Source organism: Balaenoptera physalus, assembly GCF_965194825.1.
Source record: "Balaenoptera physalus genome assembly, chromosome: 1".
NCBI lineage: Eukaryota > Metazoa > Chordata > Mammalia > Artiodactyla > Balaenopteridae > Balaenoptera > Balaenoptera physalus.
In genome coordinates, this window is record NC_138882.1 from 138,200,432 (window position 1) to 138,216,442 (window position 16,011).

General features: G+C 39.2%; 1 protein-coding gene across 1 annotated transcript in view; it reads right to left on the reverse strand.

The window, feature by feature from the left end:
• IL12RB2 (interleukin 12 receptor subunit beta 2) overlaps positions 1-16,011 on the reverse strand; it is a 91,324-nt gene that overhangs the window by 65,104 nt on the left and 10,209 nt on the right. The window contains exons 2-7 of the mRNA XM_082421398.1: positions 15,796-15,907; positions 13,626-13,913; positions 6,768-6,882; positions 5,675-5,859; positions 4,279-4,421; positions 3,005-3,155 (exon numbers count right to left, since the gene is read on the reverse strand). Coding sequence (XP_082277524.1) covers positions 3,005-3,155; positions 4,279-4,421; positions 5,675-5,859; positions 6,768-6,882; positions 13,626-13,913; positions 15,796-15,907 — 994 coding nt within the window. The remainder of the gene's footprint in view (positions 1-3,004; positions 3,156-4,278; positions 4,422-5,674; positions 5,860-6,767; positions 6,883-13,625; positions 13,914-15,795; positions 15,908-16,011) is intronic.

Here is a 16,011-nt window from a genome sequence, read left to right on the forward strand (position 1 = left end):
TTAGTAGTTGTGACAAAGATCATATGGTCTGCAAAGCTGAAAATATTTACTATATGGACCTTTATAGAAAATGTTTGCTGACTCCTAAGCTAGACTTACCATCTTGCTTGCTAACTAAGATGGTAAAATAACCTCTAGTATTTAATTGTTCACACCTAACTTATCCTAGCAATAGTTCAAAATCACAAATGAATGAATAATTGTCTAGCTTCTTAATGTGAAGATGGGTGGCTGCAGCTGGTAGCCCTGCATTTTCTCCCTCTTTGGGATCTCTCACCAATCACCTGTGCCATCACCACAGTGGGGGAGGACTCCTCCTTTGCTGCTCTGGCACTAGTATGAGCATTTAACACTTCCTTTATTAATTGTCCACAGTCACATTTAGCAAGACCAAACATATAAATAAGACTGAAAAATGGTGAATGAACAGACAGAAACATCTAACTGATAATACAGCTCTAAGGGATAGCTCATTCATCTTTATTTTGGAGTCTCCTCCTGGGCGTTCAAAATGATGAGGGAGTGCCTTCCCCCCAACACCTGGGCATATTCTCAGGCATGTTTGGACACTACGCAGCCCAAATTCAGACTGTTTTCCCACTAGAAGTAAAATATGATTGCTTGTTTCCCAGTATCAGGCCCACTGATGGTTACTGATTGCTGGACTGTCCTCCTAAACATAAGAAAGTAATCTCTTTCCTTCCACCCCTTACTTAGTGGTCATTTTAAAAGTGTTTTTCATGGAGGACCATGACAAGAGTTGAATTTAATGACATGGGAAAGGGCCATATGGAGTGAATAATACCCTCATTCTCTGCTGGAGTGCTATAAATAACTGTGCCCAATCCACCAGGAGATAACATATTGCTCTATTTTGAGTAGCCAAGGCTGCAAAGAAAAAGCTCTATCATAAGATCATTCAGTTTTAGACAGTAACTAAAACAAAAAAAAAAAGAAAAAAGCTTACTAGTATTTTTTTTTAAATGCCAAGTTATATATGCATACACATCTCAGGGGTTAAAAGGAAGAAGTGTTAAAAAAAAATTCACACCTTTTAAGTTTACATCAGTTGGTGTTTCATACAGAAACTGATGACAGGAACAGCGGTAAGAGGTGAAAACCGTGAAGCTTAGAGTAAGAGAAAAGAGATCCTACAACAACCCGCAGAAAGATCAAACACAAAAAAGGGACATTCAGACACTGAAAGGAAACCAGCAGAGCTTGGTAGCGTGGTGTATCTCAGAGAATGGGTTTCTCTCTTTATGAATGTTTGCAATTACTCTGAATAAGCCAGCTTCCTTGGTTCAATTCATAACCATCCACGAGTTCATAACTGTAACAAGTTGCTGCACTCATTGTTATGATGGTGGTTTATTTTATAGGATATGAGAAAGTTACCATCCTGCCTTGATGGGTTTTTAATGCAACAGATAAACACTTGAAAAAAAAGAAAGAAAGAAAAACCTTTTCACACATCTCTAAATGGGTCATTATCAAGTGTGAGTAAAAATGACAAGAATTTACAAGCCCAGAGTTTCCCTAGTTTATACTTTAGCTTAATGTGATATAACTTAAAAATTTTCAGCCTATTTACTACCTTGGACTTGGACATAAAATATGGCCTATTTCCAAGAATTTTATCTGTACTATGTATAAATAAAGTCTAAAAATCTATGAGGTATTTTAAAAATGCATTACTTTGACATTGTAATAAAAGGATAATAAGAGTAAGCTCCGGATTATAAAAATGACACATATTTAAACAGAGAAAAAGTGGCTCAACATTAATTTAAGAAATTTTTATCATAAAATGAGAGGAATAAATTATAATTTGCTGAATGAATTCATTTAAAAATATTTTTTTAAAATAGCGAAATGCAATTATTGTCAGAAGAAAGGAAGAGTATACAATTATTCTACAATTTATATATTATTTATTTTATTAATAGTTTACATCCTTGAAAGTCACTGGAGTATCACTGATAAGTGTCATCAGTTACCAAAAATCACTAGTAGCTCACAGAAAATGAATGTAACTTAATCATTAGGCTAGTTTACATGCACACATATCTATAAGTTTCACAAATAAGGATTTAGCTTTTCTGACATTAATGCTTCAAAATCTCCAGATAATAAAGCAACGGATTATATGTCAATTATTTTTCCTCTGAAACAAATTTACATAAATTATGAAGCTGTATACTGTATCACTAACTGAGTGCTTTTGAAAACTAATATTCAGATGGCTATTTCTTATGTCTCCAAAGATTTAGTATTGTCATAAAGTTCATATAAGCATTTTTGCTTTTTCAATTATACTTCAATAAAATTGTCTTCCCAATAATTACCAAAAAGAAAAGTCCATTAGACTTAAAAATATATTTGATCTCCTCTTTATAGCTATGGGCAGTCTACTGGTACTCATGTGAGCAGTGAGTATCAAAGGTTTGAAGAAGTGCAGTGCTGTAACATTGGGAGGAGAGAAGATTGCCAGATGTTAAACTTTATTTTAAAATGTTGTCTCCAGAGTCTACCTTTTTTCAAGCTTTTAGTATGGCTTATAAAGCCATATTAATTTTCATAGAATCCAAAGGGTAAAATGTATCAACGTTTAATGATAAAGGAATGAAATTAATTACTGGTTGCAGCTTTGTGGAATAAGAGAAAGTAACTGAGAAAGTAAGTGAAATAGAAATAAGAGATATAATCAAACATTACTGAGGCATAAACTTGTAACCAACGTGATAACGTGTGGCAAACAGGAGTAGGACTTACCTAATGTTAAAAAATTTTTAGCAATATAAACATATCTCCCTGGACAGCTTCAATACTTAAGTCAACGTCAAAATAAGCTTGTTAATTAATGCACTCATACTCTTTGATTCAGTATCAGTACTTTAGAGATTCTATTCCAAGGAAATCATTACATATTCCTCTCACTCTCCTGTCTTTCCTCCGCTCTATCCACCTCCCTCCCCTCCGTTTTTTTTTTTTAGACACATACCTTCTTCTGGTGTTTGTGTTCTCAATGATTCACTCCAATCACTCCAACTACCTTTATAAAGATGTAACTTAGAGGAAACCTGAAATTCATATTCTGTAAAGGGTTTCAGATCCAGCAAATCATGTCTTCCTTTGGCATTTGTGGCATTAACCTTGAATCCAACAAGATTTTAAAAAGTGCCTGTTAATACTAAATTAATTTAAATAAAGGTAGGAAAACCAGACCAGATAACGCTTTTTACTTTTCAAATCTGTCATTCAATAAGAAGAAATATCAATGACTGGGTTACTGAATACACATGATGTTAATCTGAAACAATAGCTTCTCATTAATAAAACAAAAAACTCCTGGGTCTAAGAATCCATCTATATGGATTCCAAAGGGGATCCCGAAACCAGCTGAAAAACAAGATTGAAAACTACCAGTTTTCAAAAGGGCCTTGAAGAAGCTTGTTTCTACACTAGAGATTATTCTTTATTTGGTTACAACTAGAATGTGATGAATGTTTTAACACAGACATAAAACTGGTTCCAAACAGAAAAATTTAAGTATATAAGAAAACTATATAGGAAAAATTATAAGTGAAAAATTTAATTATTATACCTCTCTACATGTGGAACTGATCCTTTGTTATTATTATAAGCCATTATATTTTACAAAAATACTGGAAGGAATTATAATCTTACATTTTTTATTGTAAAAAATTTAATGTTTAGGGAAATCCCTGGTGGTCCAGTGGTTAGGACTCCGTGCTTTCACTGCCGAGGGCCTGGGCTCAATCCCTGGTAGGGGAACTGAGATCTCACAAGCCACGTGGCATGGCAAAAAAAAAAAAAAAAAAATTAATGTTTACTATTACATCAAAGTGTGAAGCTTTATCTTTGGAATATTCAATTCAGATAAGCCCCTCTTTGAACATTCCCTAATATTTCTCTTTCCAATATGTTAAAAAAATTACTAAAAAGTAATAATGGAAGTAATAATGGGGTAGGGGGGTAAAATAACAAGGAAAAATGACTCACTAGAAATAAACTGTAGAAAATTAATGTGGATTTACAGAAGCCTGTGGCTTAAAAAATTTCGGAATCAGTGATCAAATTTTAAGATATTTCTTAATAAACAGAAGTGTAAGTGACTGGTATGTCTCAAATGTGTATGTGTACTTTTGGGCTAAATATTCTTAAACTCCATATTTTGCTGGTATGAAAAGAGAGATCTGGGCGTTGCTATTAAGAACCCCTCCCTGGTTTCCCCTTCACTCTAGAGACCATTACCATATTCCAGGACCTGCTGTGAATGGGCCGATATCTGAGTCGATTAAGCAGCACCAGCCCCTCATCTCTCCACTGAAGGGTACACCTGCTCACGGAAGCGTTTACAAATTTGATTCTGATGTCCCACGGAGGAAGAGGCCTCACTGGTAACCAGGACAAAAAAAAAATGTGATTCAGGCTCCATAATTGGAAATTTTCTTACGTATTGACATGGGCTTATAAAGAGTTGAACAAATCTCATTTCTAAGATGCATGGCCACTAAACTTGGTGAAATAGACAAGAGAGTAGTCCCTGGCTTTTAGAAAGAAGAAAAAGTTGGATTCACTTCTAAATCATTAAAGTAATTCCCTTTAATCTACCCTCATTTTTACTAAATAAACTACGATGAACATCAGTAATAATCTCGATTCCATTTAATTCAATAATTTAAAGAAAACCAATGTGCCAAAACCCAGGAGTTCCAGTGGCTGAGAAGGTAGAGGTGTGGCTAGTGGTGATCACCTCAGAAGGAGAAGAAATATTGGTAGGAAAAGCCATAGGAAAGAGAGCAACAGAGGAATAGAAGAGAAGAATAAGAGGGAAAGAAGGTGGCTAGAGATGATCAATGTAAAGAGATGGAAGATAGAATGGGCAGAACTTTGACAGGAAAATGTAGAGTAGATACCAGTGTTCAGACTCACAGTTAGCAGTATGTGTGCAAAGAGGTGCTTTGGGAAGAGAGAAGAGAGACACATAGTATGAGGCCAGAACTTCAGGCAGGCCTGAAGCCCAGTCCTACATGGGATGTTCAGACCTTGGGAATGCCTGGGATTGGCCTCTGATTCAACTGGGCCAATTACATTTGCTCAGAAATGTGCTGGGACTGGCTCACTCCAGCTCCCAAGCTGATGAGAGGGGTGGAGGTAGGTATTCTCTGAGGAAGATGGATTGGTACAATGATACACTTTCTTTACAGGTGGCACTTGGCTGCTCTAGCCCTGCAGGCCCACCTGCAGCCTATCTCAGAACAATGGAGTAGCCATGGGGGTGAAAAGACACCTCCACCAGGAAGGGCTTACACTGCGCTTCCTGAATAACCTCACATGACCCTTGCCTCAGTCAGATGGTATCACTGGCAGCCAGTGCCCTCATGGGATTTGAGGCCAGGGGACTCTTATTTCTCCAACAGAGAGAATAATGTTGAATATCCCATTTTGAACATCTCTCTATAGCTCTAGAGACATACATCCTTTTGCTTGCATCAAAGAAACATCTATCCTTTGCCTATGCCTACTGGCCACTTTCCATGAACCACTGTCCCTTTTGAAACAATCACACATAGAACGTTCAAGTGATTTTAAAAATAATATTCACGTGCTAAAGATTGACACCTACAAAAAGTGAAATAATACATACCTATGTCCAACAATGTGAATGAGGATGGAAATGAAGAAGCACTCCCAAGACTATTGATAGCAGTAACCTTGGCTGTGTAACTAGATTCAGGTGATTCAGGGGTTAGGTTAATTCCAAGGTCCAAATGATCACAATAGTGATCATTACATTGTTTCTGCCAAGTTAAATTTTTTGGTCCATTTAACCTGTAAATGAAAGACGATTGTGTTCAGCAAGATACTTTATGTGCTGTTGCCTTCTTAGCACAAAGGAACAAAATGTTCATATATTTAAAATTCCTCACATTTTTAAGGTCAGTTTTACTACTAGGGGATACACAATGGGAATATTTGTATTCTGTGGTCGTAAGTAGGACCATACTTCACCCCTCTCTTTTTTTTTGGTAGGACTGAGACTTTTTGACATTCGTATGGATGAGTAACCGTCTCTACACTGCCTGAATTCCCAAAACCCTGGCTGACATCTTAGCTCCTTAGGACAGATCCAATCATCCAAAGGATCCATGGCCACCTTGGCATTTACTGCACAGAAATGCCAGATGTTAGTACAGACCAGAACCCTGAGCCCCACTGCCTTTTCCTTATCTCCTACTCACTTAGGCATAGTGCTACCAGCGGGATCTTTGGAGAGGATTACAGAATCAACTCCAAGGAAAAGAATCTCCCAGACTCTCTCTTTTTGTGAACTCTCAGGTCAGGCAAAGGTGCTTTAAAAAGAAACTCCTCCAAGACTAATGGAAAGCTACCACAAAAAAGAGTCTATTTATAGACTCTAAGAGTCTATACCATGACCCTAAGAGTCCACAACTGCAGAAAAGGGAAGGGATATAATGCAGCCAGTTTAATCCTATAGAGCAGGGAAGAACGTCTACAACGTGGGCCTTGGATGCCCTGAAGAGAACTCTGAGTTAGTCACACTTTAGATGAATAAACCAGTTTTACTTGATGAACACTAGAATTTTTCTTTAAGTATCTAATTATCTAGAGGTGTTTATTGCTTCTTCTCTCTGGTAAAACTAGAACTGTTCGATACTTCTAAATGTCATCTAAGAGAAGACCTATCAAAAAAGCTGCAAAAATTCAGTCTCACTCACTGTAAAGTATAGGCAGTATACAGGTGGGTGTCTTGTCCTCTATCCCAGGTGCAGCCCACGGTCCCACGTTCTCCCTTCTGTATACAAGATAAGTTTTGAGGCTGTTCTGGAACAACTTTAAAAATAAATAACAAAACCACCTATTTTAAATAGCACACAGGTGATACTTCAATTACATTGTTATTATTTGCCAACAAGATAACAATACTCCCCCTATGTCTCCTATACCCAGAGGAGCTGGGAGCTATTTCAGATCCCATGAAGTTCAAATTTGCCTCTTAGGCATGAATTTCTTCTAATAACAATGGCAATAATAGTGAATATGGATCAAACAATTACTATACGCCAAGTTCTATGATCAGTGTTTTATGTGTGGTTTTTCTCAACTGGAAATCATAGCAGCTACATCAAGTACCTACTATTATTATCCTCATTTTATCAAAGAAGAAACTAAGACTTAGACATGAAGTATCTTGCCCAAGATTACAAAACGATGAAGTGGCAGAATCAGGTCTCCAGCCCAGGAGTGGCTGACTTGAATCCAAGCCTTTCACCACCATATTTTACTGTTCTCCCTAACAGGTGAACATCCAGTGCTAGCTCCATTACCCCAGGTGATGATGAGTTTACTTTTTTAGAATGAAGCCCATTCAAATATTAGAAACCTTTAAAACTGAGGGGCTTTCTTTCTCCATTGACCTGAGATTTGTTGCCAAGGCACTTTTACCCACTGGCCCTTAGTCATGTCTTCCTGGGCTGTACCACCTAAATCTAATTTCTGCAGCATCACTTGGAGCACTTAATGAACATGTATAAATTAATTCTTTATGTACACAGACACTGAGAACCTTCCATGGGCTAGGCAGTGTTAGCTGTGGAAATGCAAAGGTGAACAAGGCAGGCATGGTCCCTTCTATCATAAGGTGTGTATTTTTAAATGAAGCCATTTTATAGTCAAAGACAGAACTCAAAGCTAGGAGTTTCTCAGATTTAATGGAGATAAGAGAAAATACTCTGTTACCGGGTCATCTCATTCTACCCTACTACTGAGACCCAGATGTAGACACAGGCTTCCTTTGGGTGAGATAAAACAAGGGTACCACCGAAGCCCTAGACATTGTCTGCTCAGAAAAAAAAAAAAGCAGTAATTGATGGAATAAAAGCTTTTTTTGTCCTTAGCACACACCATAGATCTGGGGACAGATCTGGGGACTACCCACTGTGTGATCTTGCCCAGATGAGCTTCTCAGAGCTTCAGTTTCTTCATCTATAAAGTGAGTGTAACAATATGTAGCTCATAGAGTTTTGTTTAATGGAATAATAAACTCTTTCTTTTCCTAGGATAATAGACTCATGTGTATATATAGATATACATATGTACATGTATACATTTATATGTATACTTTATACATCTGTATATACAACCACTTATGACTAATACTATGTTAACTTCTCATTTTATGTACAATTTCTTGTTTATCTTGGAGGTAGTCATTTTCTTGTTTTTCCATTTGTTTAGTTTCCTTATTATTAATATAATTCCAAACTTTCAAGTCAATTATCTGAATCACTGTTCAACATACTCAGAAGCACTGACAATTCTATTAGTTTCATCTGCTTGGAGACCAGTTTCCTGGAGCCTTGTGAACTTTCCAGTAAGATGGGTTTGCCTTTATGCCTGTACACAGCTATCTTTCTGGAACTGCCAGCCCTCAGTGTCCTGGAAATTCCTTCTCTTTTTTTTCCCTGTGTTGGATCTCCTGTTTCTTAGATCTAATGCTTTCTTCTTTCTTGATTTAATTACTTGTGTTGGTGGAGTATATCCTCCAGTAGTTCCCTGGGAAAGGTTGCAGGAGAGGAAATATTTTGAACATGGCTAAAAATGTCACTATTCTACCCTCACACTTGACTGATACTTTGGCTGAGTATAGACTGTGCTTAATGGGGTCTCTTTTCTTTCATTCTTATGGATTCTCAAAGAGTTCATAACTTCTGGGGACTTTTATTTTTTATTTTGCGAAACATTTTTGAATTATTTCTCTGATAATTCTTATCTGTTTTTTCTTTCTAAAAATCCCTAGTTTCATAGGTTGCACCGTCCTCTCTAATTTTGTATTTTATCTCCTATATTTTAAAACTCTTGATCCTTTTGCTCTAACATGAGGAAAAAACCCTCCTCAGTTTACTTTTCTTCCCTCCTATTGAGTTTTTCATTTCCACTTATTTTTTGGGGGGGGGATGTTTTTTATTCTCTGAATATTTCCTTTTTATAGCATCCTATTTTTGTTCTACATGCAATATTTGCTCTTAATTCCTAAGTGTATCAAGGATAGGTACACTATCAAGGATAGTGTTAAGGATAGATTTTGTTCCTTAACATTTCTTCTCCCTGAATACATCTGTTTCTTCCACTTTGCTTCTATGCTTTGTTCCACATGTTTGTTTTGGTTTCTGTTCTCCATGTTAGGCATTTTCCTCAGATCCTTGTTTTTTTTGTTTTGTTCTATTTTTTTCTTTTTGGCCACCCTGTGTGGCTTGTGGGATCTTAGTTCCCCAACCAGGGATTGAACCCAGGCCCTTGGCAGTGAAAGCGCTGAGTCCTAACCACTGGGCCACCAGGGAATTCCCGGATCCTTGTATTTTTACTCACATATAGGAGGGGGAACGCTACATTATAGATTGGAGCTCTGCAGGTATGTCAGTTCAGGGACATTTGTTGACTCTGGGTTTCACTCCAGGGTGATCTGACTAGGGTGTCTTAGGAACCTCTATTGCAAATAATTTTAGGCGTTTCCTCTTAGCCTGGTCTGATTTCCAGAAAAGGATTTTCTAATCTGCCAGGAGGAGGGTACAGGTCTGAAGGGAGCCATATGCCAATGTCCTTTTCATCCCTCTGTTTTTCAGTACATACTACCAATCTCAACTGAATGGGCTGAAACTAGCTCAGTGGCCCTCTGATACCAGGCGTCCAGGGCTATGCCAGTGTAGAAAAGCAGCAAGTAACTGGATACATGAAATTGGGAAGGGAATCTGAGAATCTGCTTTTTAAATAGATTTTTCAATCACAATCTCCCATTTTTATCCCCACTGCTACCCTCACTCCCAGCAGTATATGGTATCGCCAATTTCTGTCTGTCTTGGGTGGGAGCTTCTGCATTAAATCAGGTTGCATCTTGAAGTTTCTCACTGCCAGCTGTAGGCTAAGCCAATTATCACTGGCCCACCTGTTTTCCAGCTTCCAAAACTTTGTTGCTGTGTCTCCCTGCCCATTCCTTTTGCCCTTTAGGGTTTGTGCCTCTAGAAAAATTTTTTTTACTGCATCTTGGCTTTATTTCACAAGGAATGAAAGTAAATGCATGTGTTCAAACCACCATCATTACCCTAACGCTTCATACGGTCTTTTGATGACCAAATGAGATAAAGTACCTGGCACTTTTGCTTAATGAAAAAGTTAGTCTCACCCTCACCTTTACTCCTAAAAGTTTGCAGAGCATCTCATTTTAAAGACCACAGCTCTTACCCACAAATCAAGTCAACTTTCTTGGTGTGAGTTCCCTGGACCATGAAATCAAGGTGTCTACTTCAGCCCAGGACTTGGTTTGGGCAGAGACTGTCTGTCCCAGGAGAAACCAGATGTGATTCTCTTCAATACAAATATATAATAGCCGATGCTAAGGAAAGGTCAGAAATCAAAGTCTCTGAAAATTAAAATGGTTTACCATGTAATGAATTGTTACATGTATTATGCTTGTTATTATTTTTAAAAGCCTTACTTACTATGTGAAATAAAAAGTCTTAGAAAAACAGCTTTCAGAAATATCAACAGATAAACATATATTGAAAACAACTAAGCAAGGATCTATTGTCTTTCATTTATTTCCTTGATTGTCCAAACAGTTTGTGGCCCAATCCTCTGAGGTTACGTAGAGCACTGGTTGTTTAGTTACCGCACAATTTGGATGAGCTCCGGGCAGCAGAGCAGCACAAGCCCAAGAAAGGGCCAGAAAGAGAAGGCTTAAAGGCCATTTACCCATTTCCAGTTCTGAAGAACCAGTCAACTTTATGACAGGCCCACTCAGGGTATGCAATGGCACTATGGGCTACCGCTTATCACAAAGAAGAAAATGGGCTGCTCACTCCCTCACTAGATAGGTTTAAGCTTACTACACTGGGTGAAACCGACGTTCATTGTGTCTTTTCTTGGAATGACTAGCCATACTCAGAAAAAGGTGTTGCTTCCAGTCAGTCCTTCACCTCAAAGGTGCTAAACTTGTTCAAAGAGCAGCCATTTGATAGTGTGGTTACCACCTGAGCACGCTGCACAAGCAACATTCCAGCAGCGTCGCCCAACTGAGCTGCACTGGGGCAGATACTCCTCACCATCTCCCTAGATCTCCTGATGCTGCAAACTGTCACAGATGCATCCACAATCTCTGGATGGAAAAGTAAACAGATGAAAAGGGGTTGCATCACTCTCATGCACCTGAGCAAAGATAGGAAATGGAATGGAATGGCTTAAGGACATCTGCAAAGATACTGACTTTCAAGGCCACTGTTAGCCCCCTAATAAAGAAGAAAACACCTGCAGCACTGTGGACACCTGGAATTGACATCACAGGGCTGAGAATGTCTGATACCAATATGGTGTGTTGCTCTGTAAGATGGTGAATTACCTGGATGAAATATTCAGGTGTTCTGAGGACAAGGGAGGTGAGGACTAATGGTGTTTTTAAGAAAAAATTTTCATTTTGTCTATAACCAATGCTTATACTTCCTTTCAAGCAAAACATGCCCAGCCGCTCGGCATGCTGCACACATGAAGAAAAGAGTAAAACCGATGGAACTGCAACCCTAGCGCTCATCACTTAAGTGCCTCCTATGTGACCGGTACTAGATTAAGCACTTTGCATACAAGGTGTCATCTAAGCATTACAACCATCTTATGAGGTAGGTGTTAGTATCTTCATCACACAGATGGAGAAACTGAGGCTCAGAGAATTGAAATTGTCTAAGAGTCCACTGCTAGTGGCAGTGTTGAGATTCAAAGCCCAGGCACCTTTTACTACACCACAGGCTATCAGAGCTGAGAGTACGTGACCCATAAGTGGTGTGAACAGGAGCCCCTGAGCTGGAAGAGGAGCACAGGACCTAGTTTATGCCTCCGTACCCACAAATGATTTGCTTAGACATTAGCTTGGTGTTCTGCTCAATGCTTGTGGTTGACTTCCAGGAAGACCGCCTGGCACCGACCACCTCCTTATAGGTCACAGAGAAGAGGATGGAAGCCTCTTCCCTAGAAGAGGGAAAGAGACTCTTTCCATCCTGAAGAGTCTCACTGAGCTCTATATCACTCTCTTTATGAGAGGGACCCTGTCCTTGCATCTTGGTCAGTCAGCCTGCTGCAGCAATTCCTCCCACTCTTCTTACGCCTCTCACCTGCCCCTTCGGAGCTTCCCTGGATCTACAGAGGCACAGAGTGCCGTGGGATTGCTCAGGGCCTATGTATGCTCACTGGCTTGCTGGGCTGAGCCTTTAAGGCTTCAGGCTGCAGGCTGCAGGAAGGCGTGCTGTTGGCTCACCCTGAGCACTGTGGCTCAGGCTGCAGACGCCAACTCTGACATCTTAGTTCTTACTCCCCACGGCTGCGTGGAGGGACCCACAGTGCAAGCCAGCAGTGCCGGGGAGTTGGTGCTCTGTGGGTGAACTTTGACCGATGGCAGACTGTTAATTCTTTCACCTGTCCCTCTATTTCCATATGTTCTTTCTGGGGATGTCGCTAGTGACCAAGAAACCAGCTGTATCTTCTGTTGATGCCAAGGCCAGCTCAGTAACTTAACCACCTCATGTTTGCTCTGCTCCTTTCCTAGTTCACTCCCTCACTCTTGCTTCTCTAGAATTGTACAACTCCCCTCCCCCCATGAAGTCTTAGCACGTCAGTTTTGTCTCAGGCAGTTTTCTAGAAAACCCAGGAAAAGATACTAAGTATGATGATAGTTCTCTCTTAACCTCTGCTAAGTCTGATAACCAGTGGTCAGGAGTGAGGTGGATGGAAGAACTATTTTTTGTGCATTAAGTCAGAGAGAGGAGAAGTGCTCAGCCTTGGGTATCAGCCTGGGCTGCATAAGTCAAAAGAGACATCTCTCTTCTTTTTAGGGGGCAGTGGCTTTGAACAATTCTCATAAGTCAAGAAGGCATGAAGACTCAGCTGTGGAGAGCCATTGGAGCCCACGGGCAATAGGTAAATGGTCTTAATGGCCAAAAAGAGGAGAGGAAGAGAGAGGGGAGGAGAGGGGTGGAAAAGAGAGAAGAGGAGAAGGAAGAAGAGACTTACTAAATGTGATCCCAGTTCTACTGATTTCTGGACTTCTTACATTGAGGTGCTCATGTTACCATCAAGATTAAATATATCCGGGACTTCCCTGGTGGCGCAGTGGTTAAGAATCTGCCTGCCAATGCAGGGGACATGGGTTTGAGCCCTGGTCCGGGAAGATCTCACATGCCATGGAGCAACTAAGCCCGTGTGCCACAACTACTGAGCCCATGTGCCACAATTACTGAAGCCCACGTGCCTAGAGCCCGTGCTCCACAACAAGAGAAGCCACCGCAATGAGAAGCCCACGCACCACAACGAAGAGTAGCCCCCGCTCGCCACAACTAGAGAGAGAAAGCCCGCGCGCAGCAACAAAGACCCAATGCAGCCATAAATAAATAAATAAATAAATTCATATTTTAAAAAAAGATTAAATATATCCTTGTGGTGGGAGAAGAAAGAACACTGTCTTCTACTTGGATTTCTGCTTAATCATGACAAATACCAGAAGATCACCAATTTTTAGAAACTCAGGATGGAATGCTCACCACCAACGGAGATCTCTGCCCCACATATTCGAATCTCGTCATTACTGCTACAGGCCAGTTTGCAGACAAACAGGGTTGTACCCAGGGGAAGACCTGTGACTTGCGAGCTGAGGGAGCGACCATGCTGAAAATAGATTCTTCTGTCAAACTTGTAGAGGATTAACTTGTTAAAACTGGAGAATTGCAGGCAGCCTTGTTTGGTCTTCAAAGAGCACGAAATGTTGACAGCTGACCCAAGTGAAATTACATGGGAAGGCTGCACAGTCACATCCCCTCTCTTGCACACATCTGCAATAAGACACAAATGCAAAAGACCTAAGATGGCATATAAGAAACCCATTGCAAGATGGAGGGTTTGTGTAATTCCCCAAAGTTGGATAAAACTAACCCTGTCAAATGATGGAAATATACATAAGCTACATTGCTCTGGCTGTATTGGTGAAGCACAATGAGGAGAGAAGGCAACCGTATTAAAGTCTAACTGTATTTGAATTAAAATGTACATCCTTCTCAAAACAGTAATACTATAACCAGAACAATATATAGGAAAGTGGTGAGAAAATAGGGTTGGAAGAACATTCAGGAGCACAGTTCTAGGAAAAACCAATCTCTCTTAGATGCAAATTATTCAACAGACTACTAAAAATTACTTCCCAGAATAAATCACATTTGTTTCCATCCCCATTTATGATTTATAACACTTACTTCAATACTCATACCAAAATGATTAACAAGCTATTAGAAATGTTTAAAAGGCTATTACAAATGTTAAAGGGTAGATTTGGGAATAATTCCCTCTCTTGCTATATTAGAGGTATAAAGTATGTGTAATCTATTATTTTATAACAAAGAGAAAATATTTAGGGGCTCTGTATGTGTAGTTTGCATCAAGGATAGAAATTAGGTCTTACCACGGTATTCCTTCAAGATGTAAGACCCTAGGTAGGATGAACCATTGCCCAATACAGCTAATACAAAATCACATGAATGTATTCTTCTTTTAAAGAGTTCTCCATATTATTTTCTATATGCCAGGTCCCACAATAAACTCTTTTTTTTTTTAAAGGAATAGGGGGAAGTATCCCAAATGATATTTTAATTTTAATTTTTTTTTTAAATGACTTTATTTATTTATTTATTTATTTACGGCTGTGTTGGGTCTTCGTTTCTGTGCAAGGGCTTTCTCTAGTTGTGGCAAGTGGGGGCCACTCTTCATCGCGGTGCGCGGGCCTCTCACTATCGCGGCCTCCCCTGTTGCGGAGCACAGGCTCCAGACACGCAGGCTCAGCAATTGTGGCTCACGGGCCCAGCCGCTCCGCGGCATGTAGGATCTTCCCAGACCAGGGCTCGAACCCGTGTCCCCTGCATTGCCAGGCAGATTCTCAACCACTGCACCACCAGGGAAGCCCCACAATAAACTCTTAAAGAGAGGTCATTCTTACTCTCCAGGATCAGGGCCTTTTCTGTATATGTATATACGACAACTAATCAGAAATTAGCAGTTTTGCGTAGTACTCAGTACTGCTGATGAAAAAAAGAAAAAACCCTGAGAATTATACACTCACCTTGAATTTTTAGATGTGATATAAAGCCTCCACTGAAAGCCTTTTTTGGTAATTATAAGATTGCTTGGATCAACTACCATAAACAAATTGGTAAAAAAGTTATTCAAATCAAATAAAGGAAATACTGAATTCTGAAAAGTTTCCATTTTTATTTTCAGAACTAAGTCTCTTTCGCTCTCTTATCTTACTTATATTTTTGTTTTCTGCTTCTTTGATCCTAATGGGCCAGAAAGTAAAAAATAAGATGCCAATAAAAACAGCAAAGAAAATGCCAGCCATTTTTTTTTTAGCAGAGCTGAATCCATCCATGAATACCCTCTGTTAAAATGCACTATAATGTAAAACATTCATTCATGATGCCTAGCTTGATACCTAGTCATTTTGTTAAGAGGAAAATATATCATTGGACTCTTAATCATTAGTATTAATGAAATAAAATACATATTAGTAACAGACATAGAACCAGACTTATCCACTTAAACTTGACAGAAGATTGACTACAAAAGACCAACTACCAGAACATTTACCACAAATGCATATTTCATCTATAAATGAGAATTTAAACCAAAAATCCCTCCACAGATTAGATTACAGAAATATCTTACCTATTTTTGCTTTAACTAACAGCCACATGATGATAAAAATAAGTGCCAATGAGCACCCGTTAACTGTATGTGCCATGAACAGTCGACTCTGGAACACACCTCTGTATTTTTCCTTGTAAAGGAAGACAAATTCATTCATGTTAAATACATTCAGAAAATACCAGAACCAATATTATTCAGAGGGCTTAAAATGCCCCTTTAATTTTCTTCACATTG